At 42.8% G+C, this 17,737-nt stretch overlaps 2 protein-coding genes across 5 annotated transcripts in view; both read right to left on the bottom strand.

Moving 5' to 3' along the window:
* Nucleotides 1-835: 835 nt before the first annotated feature.
* LOC113021625 (odorant receptor 131-2-like) lies at nucleotides 836-2,907 on the bottom strand. Its single transcript, XM_026166325.2, has 2 exons — nucleotides 2,335-2,907; nucleotides 836-2,080 (listed from the first exon to the last, which is right to left on the bottom strand). Exons 1-2 carry the CDS (start codon nucleotides 2,482-2,484, stop codon nucleotides 1,316-1,318), a joined length of 915 nt encoding a protein of 304 aa, XP_026022110.1. The 5' UTR covers nucleotides 2,485-2,907; the 3' UTR covers nucleotides 836-1,315.
* A 12,228-nt stretch (nucleotides 2,908-15,135) lies between these two features.
* Nucleotides 15,136-17,737, bottom strand: part of matn4 (matrilin 4) — a 29,341-nt gene continuing 26,739 nt past the window's right edge. For all 4 annotated transcript variants that reach the window (XM_080301545.1, XM_080301547.1, XM_080301546.1 and 1 more), the window contains 2 exons: nucleotides 16,988-17,090; nucleotides 15,136-16,680 (listed from right to left, as the gene is read on the bottom strand). In XM_080301545.1, coding sequence (XP_080157671.1) covers nucleotides 16,620-16,680; nucleotides 16,988-17,090 — 164 coding nt within the window. In that variant the 3' untranslated portion in view covers nucleotides 15,136-16,619. The remainder of the gene's footprint in view (nucleotides 16,681-16,987; nucleotides 17,091-17,737) is intronic.

Below are 17,737 nucleotides of genomic sequence, written 5' to 3'. Positions count from 1 at the left end.
AACCCTGCAGTCAGGACATGCTATTGTTATGGCCCTGTCCATAATCTGTTTTGGTGGCTGTTGTTGTCTGTGCCTTTAAGTCTTTGCAGGTCCCGGAGTGGACTAGCTGACGGCTGCTGATTGGTCCCCTGGCCATGTGATCTTTTTCAAATCCCTCACCAGCAGTTGTCCCGGGCAGCCACTGACAGCAGCAGCAGACCTGACCCTGGCTTCCAAAACCTGAGACTTTTGTGCCTGTGATTTTTGCGGCCTTTCTGAGTTTTGTAGTGTGTATATTAGCTTTCATTGTAAATAGCACATTGTAAATAGCACTGCAACAGAAGGGGTGAGCTGCCGTATTGTTTTTTCTTGCACTGTTTTCTCCTGTTTATTTCAGTTAGGGAGTTAGGTGTAGCGCTTGTCTTTTGATTGATGTTTGATTTCACATAGGGTTTTAGATAGCACCTCCTCCTGACTTAGCTTGTTTTGTTTGTTATTTTGGCCTTTGTTCACCCTGGAGCTTCATTTTTGCAGTGTAGATAATAAAACACGATTCACTAAGGAATTGGTTTCCCTCTGTGTATGGTTTTGGGGACCAAGGCGGGGCAGTCTTTTCAAACTTATGTTGCGTTCCTGTACCCCTAGACTGCGGCGTAACACTATATTGTATTTAGATAGAAGCTAGCGAGCTAACTTCCTGCTAACTTCTAACTCTGTTGGATGCCTGGATGTTAAACTCAATTGTTACACTTGGTAGAGCAGAACGCTGATCATTCTATTAGAGATGAAAGACTTTATACAACTCTCAGTAATGCCATAGTGATCGTTTGATATATGGACCTGCAGCGGAGTTTAGGCCCAGACACGGCTAGTGACGTCAGACTTACCGACCGGATTGGACAACCATTTGTGTAGGATTTAGCTGCATGGAGATAAACAGGAATTAAAAATCAGTCTAAAACATCTGATATCAAGTGGTCTGATAGAACTTTTTAATTTCATCTACATTTTTAAACAATAGCTTGTGGACGGAAATGTAAGTCCTTACCAAAAAAAGAAAATAGAAATACAAAATGCAAATTGCAAATGGTGGGCTTACTATGTAACACACAATATGTTGAAAAATCTAATAGGCTAATGCTGAGACTTCAAAATATGAACTTCAGATTACAGATCTAATAAGGATTAATGTATCATTATTAGATCTGTAATCTGAAGTTCCAAAATAGTATTGATCTTGATCTTCAACACTACATATCATTAGTGAAATAAACTGTGTGTAATAATTTTAAAGTTAAAAAAAAAACCCAAATCTGCCTCCATCAGTCTGCATTTCCTAGGGGCCCATTTTACACAACAAATACCTTTTCAGATACTTCCTGTAAGTTTTGTCTCTTACTCCATAGACTATTGGACTAATTGCTCGTGGCAGGATCTGGAAGAGAATATAACAAGCAAAAAGGGAATCTGAATAATTTTGAGGAAACCACTGCTGCAGGACTTGCCTCAGCAAAGGTTCAGCATATATTGACATACACAACAACACCTGAAAACCATGGAGAATAATTGTATTTCTGGCCTTTGTAGCATCTTGACTTGCTGCTTTTGCAGTGAACAGGATTTTGAAGTAAGTAAAAAAGATAATAAACCAGACAATAACCAGATAGACTATATAGGTGATATCTCTTTTCTTGATGATGTGGGGATTTCGAAAGACTGTTTCTCTGAGGCAAAACACACGAGAATTATAGAAATCCAGTGGTTCTATGGCCAAGGTGATGAAGAGATCAGGAAGAACAGACAGCATGCTGGTCATCCAAATTAAACCAATCAACATTAACGTCCTTTTGACCGTGCAGATTTGGACGTGACGAAGAGGGATGCAGATGGCAATGTAGCACTCCACTGCCATGCAAGCCAGATTCAGAGGGGTGTTTTCAGTGGCAAAAAGAGCAAGCAGGATGAGCACACAACAGACAGAGACATTTATCTGGAAGAAGATGTAGCTGCTGATAAACAGTATGACGGTCAGTGTTACTTGGATCATATCGTTAAGTACCAGGTGGAAAAACAGGATGTAGCGTGGATTCATGTAAAAGATCTAAAGAATGGGAAGAAAATCACACAAAAGTAAAGAAAAGTAAAAGCAATTAGTACTTACATTAGAAAAATTAGTGAATAATGGAACTAAGACCTGCTGTATAATACATCAGCCATATTGTTTGGAATAACACTGATAAAAAAAAATAGGTAAACAAACACACAAAACAATCCAACAACTTCCTCAAAAACAAAAAAAATGTAATTGTTGCACACATTTTTTTTTTATTCCATGTGATTAAAGAAATGTCATACCTGTTGTTTGCAGAAAGTTTGAAGAAGTGCTACATTGATGTAGTTAATGGAGATGCAGAGAACCACAACAATCACATTCTTGACCATAGCTTTGGGGAAAGCATCTCGATAGTTTACAACCACAGTCTCATTGGTATACGAAGCGCTCATCTCTTAGAAGCTGAAAAACATGTTTTTAAATATATCATGTTAATGACCCAAAATAAATCCTTTACCTGAGATTTAATGAATCTTTTAAGATTGATTATTTTATCATTTTTAAATCAGTAATTGTTAGATCCTGTTAAAGCTTTGCACTTATTTGGTGTGGCAAAACAACCCAGCAGTGACAGAAACACTTTAGAAGCGATTGACAATTGTCTCAACTATTTATTTTATATAATTTTGTAATAAACTACAGGTCAAGCTGTTTACTACTGTTACTGTTGGGATTAAAGGTATTTTAGTTTTCATTATTATTTTTTTACGGAAGATTATTTTTGTTTTGTCTTTCTATGTTGAAAAAAATTAAGGTGCAAAGTATCATTCAAGAGTTTTCAAGTTCAAATGATGTCTTGCTATGTTATATTTTGACTTTTTAAACTTAGCTTTAGTTACCTATAATAACCTTTGTTAGGAGAAGAAACGGAACTTTTTCCTTTTCAAAATGAAACAGAAAAAAGTACTCACCCAAGTTTGAGGATCGAATAGAAAGATAAAAATCAGTGCACAGCCATCTAGAATTAAAAACAAATACAACATAATCGCGCAGCTAACCTGCACGGCAAAAAGGATGATCCATCTGTCTGTTAGAAAAAGCATGATTCATGAATAACATCGTGCAATATTAAACTTACCTTTGCAAAACTAAGACAATTAGATTTTCATACTTTTAAACTTTACATATGTTATTCAAATTATTTAAACAAAAAAGCTATTTGATTATTAACCATTTTTAATGAATGAATGGAACAAACTCAGACGCGTTTCCCTGGACTTGAATACGTGCATGTCCTGCAACAGAAAACAACAATCACATTAGACATTTATTTAGAAAATACCAACAATGAGAGTTTGGCAGCAGATCTCACATCTGTTACTATTTCACCCTAATATGTTTTTTTTGTATAATGTAAATATCAGCTGTGTCTAAAACAGTCAAAGTCACAGTACAGCTAAAAGATTTTAAAGTATCTTGAATGCATTAAAGTATTTTAGTAATTCATTTATACATTAACAAATTGCAAGTGATGCAGTGCCTACCTGAGTTTATTATGCATTTAGATCCCTACTGTAACACGACATCAGACTTTATATATTGGTTGGTTGGAGGTCCTTTAAGGATTGAAGGTTGTGTGTACAGGTGCAATGTACTGCAGGTTCGCACATGCATGCATGCATGCAGTGTTTTTTCTTTTTTCCTTTTTGTGACAGGCACAGTGTTGGGGAGTAACGGAATACATGTACCGCCGTTACGTATTTAAAATACAAAATATGAGTAACTGTATTCCGTTACAGTTACCGTTTAAAAGGGTGGTATTCAGAATACAGTTACTTTGTTGAAATAAATGGATACTTTCCTGTTTCATTTTGTCGCGGGTCAGGACTGTTTGGGTTTTGTTTGACAGCTACGTTCTGTTGTTCCAGGCGGCAGCGTTACGGTTGCCATGGTTACAGGGCGACGCTCTCTCTCTCTTTCTGCGACTGTGTGTTTCCTGGGTGAGAGAGCGCCTTTTCGTTGTTGTTGTTGTGCTAAGCTAACAGGCAGAATGCTACAAGCATAGCTCTAAAGAATGTAGCATCATGGGCAGTGTAGTCCGTGTTGCAGGGAGAATGGACTGCCATACACGTTATGTGTCTGTGAGCGCGAGGAGGGAGAAAAAGGGGAGTGGAAAAGTACGAGTTTTTAAACGGGAGCTGGAAGCATGTAAATATAATAATAACCACTTCAGCCAAGAAGAGTGCCTGACGAGCCCAGTTGTAAGTAAGCTATTAAGACTCGACTGTACACCGTGTTCGTGTTTTCCTCCGAAAACAAGAAGTTCCGTTGGAGCAGCCTTTCAACGCCTCTCTCTGTCTCTCGCAAGAAAAGTTGACCCACACAACAAAGTAAAGCTATTTTTCGACTACGAGCCGACAGGGACCCCGCCGTATTAGTCAGAGGTCCCTTTACTACAGTTCGGAGTCGCGGACCTTCAGTAACAGTAATAAATCACACAGCAATAGTACATTCACGTTGTTGTAAAAAGCATGATAATATATTAAGTAATCCAAAGTATTCAGAATATGTTACTGTCATTGAGTAACGTAACGGAATACATTACAGAATACATTTTGGGGCATGTATTCTGTATTCTGTAATGGAATACATTTTAAAAGTAACCTTCCCAACACTGGACAGGCATGCCTGGAGTAGCTTCGCATAGATGTCCAGTCTTTTACTATCTAACCAAAAGCCTATTTTGACAGCCAAAAATTCTTCTGCTCAGGAAAAAACAAAGTGGCTGTAAAAAAATTGTTTATTATGTTCATTATAAGTAATAAATCCAGTGAGCAGTATGCTAATTGTTCTACAGAATTCTTTACAACAGAGGTTTCTCCACATGCGCCCTGCTAACTGTTAAAAGAGAAACCATAAGAACACACTGAGTTTAAACTCTATAAAATGCACTTTATTGTTACACCAATGAAATAATATTAGCCAGTAAATCTTATCTCACTGTTAATTAATCAGCGTAATTCTGTTTTTTATTCTAAGTACTTCATAAATGATTCAATCCAACACATACAGATAAGAAACAATTTCTTTTTACAACGACAAGCAATTTGAGACTTTCTTCCAGTTTCTAATATTAGAGAAAATATCTTAGCCAGCACCTCCTCACATTCTTATCAAACTAGCAAAAACTGAAACTGAGTTTCAGTCCTTTTTTAGTCTTTTCTGATTTCATTGCTGCTATTGATCTTGACATTTTCATCTAAAGGCTTCAAGCTTTAGTTGGTGTAACAGTTTAGTTTCTTTTTCTTGCCACCAACACCGAACAAAAACAAGCTCCAGCGAACCAAGTGAATTGTCCAAAACAAACACACATGCTGGAGTTCAAGAACAAAAACACAGTTCAGGAGGCCGGCCCGGAGGCTGACAACTAAGTCCAGGACAATTCATCTTCTGAGAACGGCCACGTTGGCGACACAGATCCAAAAGCCGACTGCGCGGAAGGCAGCGGTGGCGAAGGGGAAACAGTTCAGGGGGCCGACCGTGCGGACAGCAGTGGCGGCGACGGGGAAACAGTTCAGGCGGCCGACCGTGCGGACAGCAACGGCGGTGGCGACACAAGTCCGGAGGCCAGCCGCGCGGAAGGTAGCGGCGGCGCTTGGGAGGTCATCCATATTGACGATGACGCACAACAAGCGGCCTGGCAGATGACCGCCGATGTCGAGGCGGCAGTTCGGGACCTGAAGGTGGCATGGCCTTCGCAGCACCAGACGAGACGGAAGCAGAGGCTGGACCAGGCGCAGCTGAAGCAGAGGCTGGACCAGGCGAAGCTGAAGCTGAAGCGGAGGCTGATGGTAATGGAACCGGGCCAGGCGAGGCTGAAGGTGATGGAGCCGGGCCAGGCGAAGATGTTGGAGCTGCAGCAGGCGGCTGGACGGGCTCCTCGGGCCCTCCAGCTGACGAGGCAGGAAGCTGGCTAGGTTCCCCTGAACCTCCAACTGACGAGGCAGGAAGCTGGACGGGCTCCTCGGGCCCTCCAGCTAACGAGGCAGGAAGCTGTCCAGGTTCCCCTGAACCTCCAGCTGACGAGTTTTGGGGCTGGACGGGCTCCTCGGGCCCTCCAGCTGACGAGGCAGGAAGCTGGCCAAGTTCCCCTGAACCTCCAGCTGACGAGTTTTGGGGCTGGACGGGCTCCTCGGGCCCTCCAGCTGACGAGGCAGGAGGCCTGACGGGCTCCTCGGGCCCTCCAGCGAAAACAGTCTCTGGACCAGTGGGCACCGGGGCCCCTGGAACACACAGGTCGGAACCAGCAGGCGCACAGGCCTCTGGCAGGAACAAAGCAGACTGCAGCTGCACAGAGCATTGACTCAGCTCAGGCAGCGACAGCCGGGTGCAGTCCTCAGCCGGCTTCTTAATCTCCAGGGGTCCAGAGTCGGCTGGGGGCTGAAACCCAGCCTCTGGGGAGGCCCTGGAGTGCGTCACAGTCTCTGAACTGGCCAGCTGTTGAGGACTGATTACAATATTGGGTGGTTTGTCTCTCTGCTTGGAATGAACAGATGAAAAATAGTTCTTTTCGGGTTGGATTGACTCAACTTGTTGTACAGGAGGAGTTGGTGAAGACGATGGCTGAGCTGATAATAAGGCTGATGAGTCTCCTACCAACTGAGCTATTGACTGGGCTATGGACTGTAACATGGTGTCTAATAAGTCTGGCTGTGACTGTAACTGGGCTATGGGTAGTGAGGCTGAATGAGATGGAGGTGACGGCTGGGCAGCTAACTGAGCTTCTGGCTGGGAAGCTAACTGAGGTAAAGACAGCTGAGCAGGAGAATGAACAGGCAACAAACAGGTCTCCTTGTCATCTGTTGCACAAAACAAGGCCCCTGAATAAACTGTCCCACAGTCCAAAACAGAAAAAGGGTCCTTCTCACTCACCAAAGCCGGCAGTTCTGAAGTCCTAATATCCGGCTGTGGGGTGACGCGCTGACGGCGCGATAGTCGCTTCCTCCCTGCCGACTGCTCCGGCGGGCTGGGCAAAACCTCCGGCGGGCCGGGCAAAACATTCACCGCCGGGCTGGGTTGGGAAGCGGTAGCGGCTGGAGGGTGGAGGTGAAGTTCGTTAAGAATGAAGTCTTGTGCGAGCGGGTGAAGAGAGTCCAGTAGCCAGGAGTGAGCAGAAATTAGCTGCTGTAGCCTGGCTTCTACAGCGCGGTGAAACTCCTCTCCCTCACGTTCGAGCCACAGGTTGACCAACCTTGAAATGGAGTTGATTACTTCCTCCCGAAACTCCTGGGAAGGTGCGGATGCTGCTGGGTCCATGTTTGGTCGGCTCGTACTGTCATGGCTGGCGGGTTGAGCCGTGTGGTGTGGAGGAAAAGGAGGACCCAAAATGCAGACAGCCGACTGATGATATGAGTGAGAGTTTATTTACAGGTGACAGTGGCAGGAACAGACAACGAATCATGAGACATACTAACGGAAACCTAAACTGGGAAAACTAAAGAGCAACTAGAAATCCTCAGGACACGGGGTGAAAGCCAGAGAGATGCAGACTGACGGAGGATACCAAAAACGCAGAGATACACGGATGAACACAGACAAGCCGACAACGAACACAGACCGACACCCACTATATATACACACACACGCACACAGGGTAATCGGGTAATCGCACACAGGAGGGAAGAACAGCTGATCTGAATACACATGATGACTGGAGGACACAAGCTGAACACAATGACAACAGACACAGACCGTCAGAATAGAACAGGAAATCCAGAACACGAGCCTTCAAAGTAAAGCAGGAAACACACAGACTGATTTACAACACAACACGGGGACATGACCAGAGCACCAAGGACAGACACCGGTAGGGCTGAATATACACCAAACTTCAGGTTCAACCCTAAACTAGTACAAAATCAGAATAAACACAAGGCACAAAAATGAACTTCAAGGAAACACAAAACGCTGGGTCAAAATGACCCAGGACCATGACATTTACCTCATAATAAATGAAATACGTTGAGGCAACTCTTTCTGTTATTCAGCTGTAATTTGACACTTAAAAAAACATCAAAAGTTAGAAAGTTCTTATCTCAAGACGACTCTAACATCGCGTTGTTACAGTTACCAATTACCACATCCAGAAGTTGTAGTACCAGCATACGTTCAGCATCAGCAGGGAGAGATAACGTATTTTAAGCCAAGAAGATGCTAGTGAACAAGGAAGGTTCCATCTATCTGGACCATGTGCAAACCGATAATATTCTTTTTTAGGGCTGTCAAAATTGAGAACAATCAAAACAACTGCTGTATAATGCCCTGCGCTATTTTTGGTTAATTGGTCACATGACTCCATCACATGACTTAAATGCGTCATTGTTTTAGAAAGTCTGTGTTCTCGAGTGTCCACGCTGCGCCGCTGCTCAGTTTTGAAATGTATGCGTTTTCGAGAGCGTTTTCAAAACGCTGCGTTTTTCCTTGAGGAAAAAGGTCTGGACGGGAGAAAACGCATTAGTGTGGTTGTAGCCTAAGGCAAACAGGTCCACCAAGGATGCAATTTCCCCTGCCCATCTCTCTGTTCTGCATCACCTGGAGAATCTTGGGAATTCAGTAAGGATGTTCTTCACTGATTTCAGATTGGCTTTTAATACCATTATTCCAGAAATCCTTAAATATCAAATCAAATGAAAATGTATTTCTATAGCACATTATAATACAACAAAGTTGACCAAAGTGCTTCACAGTCGGTCAGAGCAATAGCATAAGACAACAATATGGGTAAACGGCATAACTAGCCACGAAATAACCAACTAGTTTGAATCCTAAGCTCAGAAGAAGGTCAATAAAAACTCTTAAGTGTGCTGTCTTAGTGCTATGGCGAGGTCTAAATTTAGACTGAAATTTTTCATTGATACCATTAGTGTCAGGAAAGGTCTGAAGTTGTTTTATTGACGCTTTTTCCAGAATTTTGGATATAGGAGGGAGTTTGGAGATCAGTCTGTAATTAGTTAGAGAACTAGGGTCAAGATTTTCTTTATAATGGGGTGAAAGACAGAATGCTTAAATACTGACGGTACACAACCTAATGACAGTGATAGTTTCAATAAAAGTTGGATACAGGGACCAATAGTGGTCAAAGCTTCCATAAGAAAATGAGAGGGAAGGATATCATGGGAGAGATTTTGAGATGATCAGTTATAGCTATTAAATCAGAATCAGACAGTGGCTCAAACTGTTGAAAGCCAGTCAAGCATTCAGGGACTGGGTCAGAAACTAACAATGACTGAGATGAGAGAGATGCTCTCAGAACTGAAATTTTGTCATTTAAAAAGCTTGAAAAATGTTCAAACAGTACAGGGGACTATCTCAGTGAGATAGCTTATATAATCCAGTGGGACAGCCTCTGTTTAGACAGCTCTACTTCTAGTTGGATAAGCAAAGCAGACAAACAGCTGGTCGCATAAACATACATTCTGAGTGCGCTCAATGTAGGTGCGTAGCACAAGCACTGGACAAAGAATGCATCCTTCTTTACTCCTCAGATGTAAAAGGAGGGGAGCAAAAGCTCAGCATCTCAAACTCCATTGAGCTATAAGATGCAGGCATGATCTTGGGAAAATAGGCAGCATTTGGACGCAATACGACCTTCTGGCCATCAGGAGAGAACTGTGTGCAGGAGGGATGCACAGACAGCACATGAAGGTCACCCACTCACTTTGCTGAAGCCAAAGCGAGAAGTAATGCAGTAATATGAGATAAATTTCATATCCACAAACTCAATGGGTTCAAATGGGGTCTAGAAAGGGCCTCCAGCACCAAAGACAAGTCCAGTGCTTGGGACACTGGACTTAAGCGCAGGTCTAGTAGATGCGGGCCCAGCACTATGAATTGTCGCTATCACACTAGGTGGCAGACCCTTAGCAGTCACCTGTTGAGATTAAATAATTTGCAGCGCCTCAATAATGCTATGCTTTTTATTAATGATAAGTGTTATAAAGTTATATAATGTAGTAAGCGGAACCTCTTTGGAGGCAACAGAGGGGTAAAAGCAGCATCTCCTTGCCGTTGGACCCCTTCTCCACTTGGAACCAGCTAGGAGGGCTGAGGCTTCTTCCTCGTGGGCGTCGGGTCCCGCCAGAGGCCCGATGGTGGGCCTTTGCTCCAGGCCAACTGACGTGGAGCTCGGACCGAAGGTTGTGCTTGCGCTGGCGGCACACCCACTGCAGCAGTGGGCGCCGGTCTCTTGCCAGTCGACAGAGGAGTGGCAGGCCTGTGAGAGCTAGCTGCAGGCTTGGTCTTCGTCTGATGTCTGGGGATGAAATCGCGCAGAGCTTCTGTCTGCTTCTTCCTCAGATGAAATCTAGTCTGAATGGCTTCAAGTGAATGTCGGAATAACCCAGCCACAGACACTGGTTTGTCCAGATTTACAGTCATGTCCCTATCTGGGACGTCAGAGAGGGTCAGCCGCAGGTGCCTCTGGACGACAACTGTTGAAGCCAGTGTGTTTGCAGGGGAATGCATCACCTGCCTGACCCAGCTCATTCTGCCTGAGCATTTGTGACGCACAGAGGATGTAATTCATGGCGACTCTGACCTCGTTAAGAAGAGGTGCCAGCGGACTGTCAACACGAACCAGAGATCCAAGCTCCACCAGGCACATTGGCTGGTACATCTGGAGTGTGGTGACGGAGGTCATGGCAGAGCTGTGCTGGCCTGAGCCCGACAAATCTTCTCCAGGTGCGAAGCAGAGAATCTGCAGTGATTGGACGGCAGAGTTGCACGGCCGCAGACACCATGGTCATGGGACGGGGCCAGATAAGCAGCCAGAGACGGCTCCATAGGGGGTTGGTTAGCTAAGCTAGCCTTGTCTGCGCCGTCCAAATCCATGTGCTGTACATAGCTGGGCACAGTGACGGGGGTTGACAGAGGTTTGTCCCATGATGCTGTTAGCTCGCACACAAAGTCTGGAAACATGTGAAGGTGGTTTTTGGCTGTTGCGGGCTCCTGTGGGAAGAAAAAAAACAGCTTCTGAGCTGGTGGAGAAGAGGACCAGTCCACCTGCAGTTTTTAAGCAGCATGGCGAAACAAAAAAGGGGAAAAAGAGAGGGTGTCAGTGTGGCAGACCGGCGCAGCATTGGCGGCCCATTGGGTCGACAATGAGCTCTCCTGCTCATGGAGCAACCATGGATGTCCAGGCCGATGTCCAGCATGTCGGGCTTCAACCCAGCCTGAACTCCGCCAGCGCTCCTGCATGGTTCCAGCCGGTCATTGGCTAACCCATCAACATATTCCATGTGGTCAGCCCAGCTAATTGCGGGGACAGCGACAGGATAATCCTCGGTCCTGGAAAGGAGAGGGTCATGCCGTGTGACAGCCGAGCGTCCCAGCACTTTTTCCACCCGTCTTTTCAGGGCCTGCTGGCAACAAAACGCACAGGCTTCAGGCTCCGTCAACGCTCACCTAGCGTGGACAATAACCAGGCAGACAAGGCAGGCATCGGGCTGGTCACTGTCGTGCAAAGAGAAACCGCATCCCTGAGGACAGGGGCGAACAGAAGATTTCTGCTTTGCTCGCTTTGGTTTGGAGTCCATTCCAAAACGCAAAGCAAAAAGCTGCACAGGAAAACTCGAAATTTGCGCTCCGCGGGCAACCTACACACCAACTGCGTGGTGGAGGCTAACACCAACAGGGGCAGTTAAGCTAAATTCAAGTCGGCAGACCCCGGAGCTAACTAGCAGCAGACGGCTAGCCCAACACAGCAGAGGTGTTCTCAGCAAGGTGAAGAGCGTAAGAACTGAGCGATGACTGCGATGACAGCGGTTATATGTGCAGACGGAGCCGTGTGTCATCTGTCTTAAAGCCGTGAATAAAGATTTCTTCAGCCAGGACATGCAAGGGTGTGATATCCCATACCACTGAGTTGTACCGAGTGAATCAACTGAAAGGGAACTTTCTTGCACCTTTGTGCTGTGAAGGCAACTGTACAATGACAATAAATAAATTTCTAAGTTCTCAAAGGCCTGTTACAAAAAACAACAAAAACAGTAAGCTACGTTCAAGCCACCATCTTCTACTTTTTGCATTTCCAGTTTATCTGTCAAATCAATTCTTACAAAATATTCATTTTCGCGAATTTTTGACTTTAATCTTCAAAATTCTGCGTTTTCTTGTTTGTCTTCAGGCTCCGGCGGCATTTCTTTAACCTTGAATGGCACATTTCATTCAGCGACATCTTTTCTTTTTCCTCAGTTTTCCAGTTCAGAAACAGCCATTCTGACTTCTCTGAAACACCCAACCCTACTTCTTACAATATTGCTTGAGTAAACTTCCTGTAAGTATGACTTTGTTCTGCGCTCCACAGCGATGACTTTTGGGACATCTTGACATTTTCAGTGATCCTCTGTGTATTCAGGAAGCAAGTCACACTGCAAGCTCCAGAATGAGCAACAGTCTCATCAGCCCTCATTAGGCCGTGACGTTAAAGGTCACACACACACTGGGAAAGCTTGTTATGCGGCACCCAGCATGCAGTTCACATACACAGCATCAAAGGGATTTATTAGGTATGTCTTATGAGGGAGTTTTTCATCATTGCCATTAAACAACTCTGCAATTACTTTGGAACTAGAGTACGCTGTACCATCTGTGATATTTGAGACAATGATATGATTTACTTTAAATGGCTGTCCTGGTTAATTATAAACAAGTAGAGCATACCCAATGGAAAACATGAGATTGTTTGAAAGCAAAAAGATAAATAAATAAATCTCTGCAGACGGGCTCTGTGGACAACTCACAACCCACTGAGGGAAAAGCTTCATTGCTCATATGTTTAATGAGCTTTTATTGTGAAATCAGCTGCTACAAAGTTTAGAGGACTTTGAAACTTTTTTTTAACTTCAGGCATCATCATCATCATCATCATCATCATCATCATCATCATCACATTCAAGGACAAATGTCTAACCCTAACATTAAGAGCATTTTCATTTCTCTGCTTTCCTCCAAAAAATCCACATTTCCATATTCTGTAACTCAGCTGAACAAATTAGAAACGATCACTGATACTTATTAATAGAATTATTGTTAGAAACACTTTATATATCTCCAGGTTTTAGACTAGTGTCCAAATAAAAGAAAAAGAAGAAGTTGCAGCAGTAACTGTTACTGTTATTTTCCAAGTTTTATCATTTCACAACTTTACTTGTTGATAGTTGGGACAGATTTTGTTTAAAACAAACATGTTTTTCATGCCAGTCTATAGAGATAATGTGCTGAAGGTCACTGTCAATAATGATGCTCTGTGACTGAAAGCAATTACTGATCCCTGTGGAGCTGCTCTTTAAACAGCTGATGGACGCCCATGAGGACTTGGCTTTGTTCCTCTGTGTCTCACTCCCTTTGTGCAACTTAAAAAAAAAAACAAAAACAACTTTTGCCAGAGTTTCCATGAGGCTACCACAAACATGAAAACTTTATTCTTGGAGACAGGAGGGCATAAGGATGACATTTTCACTCTCAGAAAGTATCAAATTTTCTGTATATGATTTGCTTTTCAAGAAAAGCCCAGTTATCCTAACAGCTCCTTAACCCTCCGGTTGTGTTCACCCCCCGCCCCCCTTACTTTAGTGTTCCCGGTCAGTTTTAACAACTCTTAAATTAACATAAGAAACATTTTTTCATCACCAAATTCAGTTTCCCATTCCCATTCATTTTCTATGGTGGTCACTTTCGACCAGCACAGATGTAACAAAGTTTATTAAAACACTCAAAATTCAACGAAGGAGGTGCTCATCACTTTCATATGTTCAAGTGCACAGTGTGGAGGATGACCTCAGGCCTCGAGGCAGTCAGATGTAAAACACAATATTTATGACTTTTTTAATTTTGACCCAAACACGACAGGAAGGTTAATGGAAGTTACTGGGTAGATGATTGCTGAGCTTGCTGGAGGTGCAGGTGACCGGGACCTGCGGTGGAAGTGCCTGATGATGGAGGTTGAGCAGGTCTTCTGACTGTTTCTTCAGTAGGGTCAGGGTCAGTGCTGATGGCATGAGGCGATGCCTGGACCCCGCAGAGGTTGCTTAGTTAGTCCACCTCCTTCAGGATGACACATCAGTGTACCATCACCAGAGGTTTGTGTGCTTCTCATTCAGTGCATGCTCTGGTCTACAAACACGTGGGGCTCCGTACAAACTACTGAGTCCCATTTTAACTTGTTGCAATGAAATTTAGGTAAACTTGATTAGTCCATATCAGTGTGGATATCCAGTATGATCGTTTTTCCCACCTGATGTGTTATCAAAGGCTTCCTGTAACTCTTTTGAACAGTGTATTAAAGGCCTAAAGATCCGTCAATGTTGTTTCCAGTTTGCTGCTTCAGTGTACACAAGCTTTATTATTTGTCACATACAACATCATACAATACAGTACAATGTGTAGTGAAATGATCCGTGTCTGTGCTGAGGACAGGCTGCAGACAAAGCCACGCCATTCCAGGGCTTTTTGGTTAGCATGAGGGGTCTAGCCAGGACCCCTACTGGATACTGGGTGGGAATCAAACTTGCAACTCCGGCTCCAAAGCCGTGCAGTCTCACCACTACCCTATCCAGCTGCAAGGGGTAAAAGATAGATGCCTGGGCCATCCCAATCTGTATCATCCCAGATTTGCTTTGCTCACTGCACATGCCTGGGGCATTTATCTTTTACTCACTTACATAAACCTTAGAGAGGAACAAGTGGTGGGAAATTTAACAAAATAAAAACCATCTGTGGGGATGACTGCAATCCAAATGAACAGCTGCTCCTCACATATTTAGACGTCTTTTCAGTCACTTAAACTGCAGCACAGATTTCTTCCCTTCTTGTTTTCTGGTAAAGAACCAACAACACAGTAAAGCATACTATTTGTCTGATAACTGCCTCGGAAATGCTCCAGTAAGCACCAACACCTCAAACACACTTTAGAGGTGTAGTTTAATTGCAGTGGTTAGATCCACCAGCTGGGCTTTGCAACATGAGAGTATCTAGAGAGCACAGATGTACATAAGAAATGAGAGCATAAAAACTTTTGCAGGAGTTCACTGACACCATCAAATAAATGAAAGTTCACTCCTTTATTGTCGTCTGTGCTGTAATACAGAGACTCCTTAGAAAAATACAAAAAATGTAAACCTGTTATAAAATATACAAAAAATACAGGGATTCAAATACAAAGGGGTATAAATTTGTGGCAGTCGTTTATATATTATAAGACACAGACATTCAACACAATCTTCAGGTGGTTCATTTACAGAGTGACTTTATGACTGTAATTCAGTTTTTTTAATATTCCTTTAGGGTGACCTTTCTTCATTCATAGTACATTTCTGTGCACTGATTCCTGCACTGCGCTCACATTTACTTTACTCGACCACAGCCTCGGTGAATAGTGATATTTAAACATCTAAAATTCCCTTTTTTAAAAACTACACCTCAGTTTTCTCTTCACCACTTTTAACCATTTAGGCCTAAGATAAAAATCTACCGTCTACATGCAAGCACGTAATGACTTTACTGAAAATGACCCAAAGGACTTTAATATTCAGAGTGGTAATAGCACTTCATTACTTTTTGTCATTCTGCTGCTGATTAAAATAAAACAAACTGTAATAAACACGTCATATTTAACAAACCATACAAAAGAGATCAAATTATAAATAAAGAACAGGCGAATGATGGGTGGCGACGAATGAACACTGTGTGTGAGAAAATTCAGATTTTTACTGAATCATGTTCGTGCTGATATTTACTACATACAGTAAACTCGTTTTTTTGACCATGAACTCATCATGTGAGGGTTAACTGAGGTCATAGATCAAGTGAGGCGTAGATTTAAGGCAATTCTCTATTAGCTTCACTTTTCAGATGTTCATTTTTTATGCAAACTGTGTTAAACACAAATATCCCCAAAAAGAAAATGGCAGAGGTAACAGATGTCATGGGGAACCTGAAATTTCAAATCCATGTGTTTTATGACCGTTTGTTGTATAAGAGCACCTTTACTTGGAAAAATGTCGTAGAGTGGAGACACTTTCTTCCGTTGAGGCTGATTTGGAGGATTTGGTTTGTCGGAATGTGCCGAACTCTTCTCAAAGCTTGATTTATCGTCCTGTGTTCAATCTCCCCAGAGATCTTTCGTTGGTCTTGAAGCTAATAAATGTTGAACAACAGCTCTTTCCACAGAAACGCAGGACGGGAGATTTCAGAACTGATTAGAGTCTGAACCTGAATTTGTCACAGCAAATCTAAAAACCAGCGTGCTTACTTTGGCTGAATATAGCTACTGCATTTTAAGCAAGTTCAATATTATTACAACCTATTCAATTTAGTTCCAGGGATACTTTATTCTTCTGAATCAAAATACTGCCATTACACAGCAGTTTACTACCAAGCAGACCAAACACGTTAGCCTGTTCTCAGGCTTTGTGCTAGGACGCGAGGCTACGCTGTAGCTATGGGGTAAATTTACCGCAGTGCTATAAATCAAGCTTTAGTTTGTTCTTCTTCCTCTTCGTCCCATTGTGCTCGCTCAGAAGTCAACAGATCACTTCCTGGAGAAAAGCTGGTTCTCCAGCTGTTCCAGGCGCGCGGTCATCCCAGCCAGTGGACACGTCATTAAGGAATCATAAGTACTTAACATGCACACATACACACTCACTGTATTCTGTATGTAGCAGAAGAAGAAAAATCTGGTACAGAGAGCGCAGAGGGGGGTGGGGTCACCTGCATGCTGAGCACCCCAAAAACTTTCAGCTTCTAAGCCGAAGTCACAGGGAAACAAACAACAGCTATCATGTTAATAAAAAAACACCCAGAGCAATAACAAGAGATTTAATATGCAAAGACACTGGAGTCTTTACCTGAAGGTACAGAATTACCTGATATTATGTGTTTTTGTTTTAAAGGATATGTTTCTGTGTGACCTGCTCCAGGCTGTTCATAGTGGCCTGCTGGAACTCCACCAGACTTTCACATGCACAGGGGTCCTTCACCTCAATCTCGCCCTGACTCTCCTCTGCAGAAGGAAAAATATATGAATATATATAATATTCTTTATCTGTATATACATTGTGTTAATTTCAGTTATCTTGAAGGTGCAGACATTGCTCATAAGATGCGATGAAGTGCTGTAGTTTAATTTTTTACCTGTTTAGCTTTAATGTCTACTTAGAGCTCCAAACAGGCAAAACCAATAAAGTACTATTATTAATTTTTTAACCTGAGGATTTATTGTTCGGTACAGTATTATTACACTCAGGAAAAATGTTTTGTAACTGCTTTGTTTTTAGTGCTCTTTTTCTGCAATTGTCATGTTGTAATTCTGTCAGTAGAGGGCGACAAAGAAAAGACATTGTTACAATGAATTACCAGTAAAAACCACACAAACCATCACATGAAAGTCCTGCTGAAGCTTTGACCAAAATCTTTTGTTATTAAAATGATGAATGTTATCAATTTCAGCTGTTTATGGTACAAAACTCTTCTCTAAGTGTATAAAAGGTTGTAATGTGCTTTATTTGTGCAATCAACCAATGACCTTCACCATTATATAAGCTGCATGAACCGAAGGATTCAGTAGAGAAGATTTTTAAACCATAGTAGTAAAAAAAAAGAGCACCGATTTTTATATAATTATCCTCTTGGGGAGGATCCTCTCTTACT

The sequence above is a fragment of the Astatotilapia calliptera genome, chromosome 5 (assembly GCF_964374335.1).
Source record: "Astatotilapia calliptera chromosome 5, fAstCal68.1, whole genome shotgun sequence".
Taxonomy (NCBI): Eukaryota; Metazoa; Chordata; class Actinopteri; order Cichliformes; family Cichlidae; genus Astatotilapia; species Astatotilapia calliptera.
This window is presented reverse-complemented; position numbering and strand designations above follow the sequence as displayed.

What these genes read in the sequence shown, in the direction of transcription:
- LOC113021625 (XM_026166325.2), bottom strand. Translation starts at nt 2,484, where the DNA reads ATGAGCGCTTCGTATACCAATGAGACTGTGGTTGTAAACTATCGAGAT. An exon ending in AAACTTTCTGCAAACAACAG is followed by an intron (nt 2,081 to 2,334) that starts GTATGACATTTC and finishes CCCATTCTTTAG; the next exon opens with ATCTTTTACATGAATCCACG.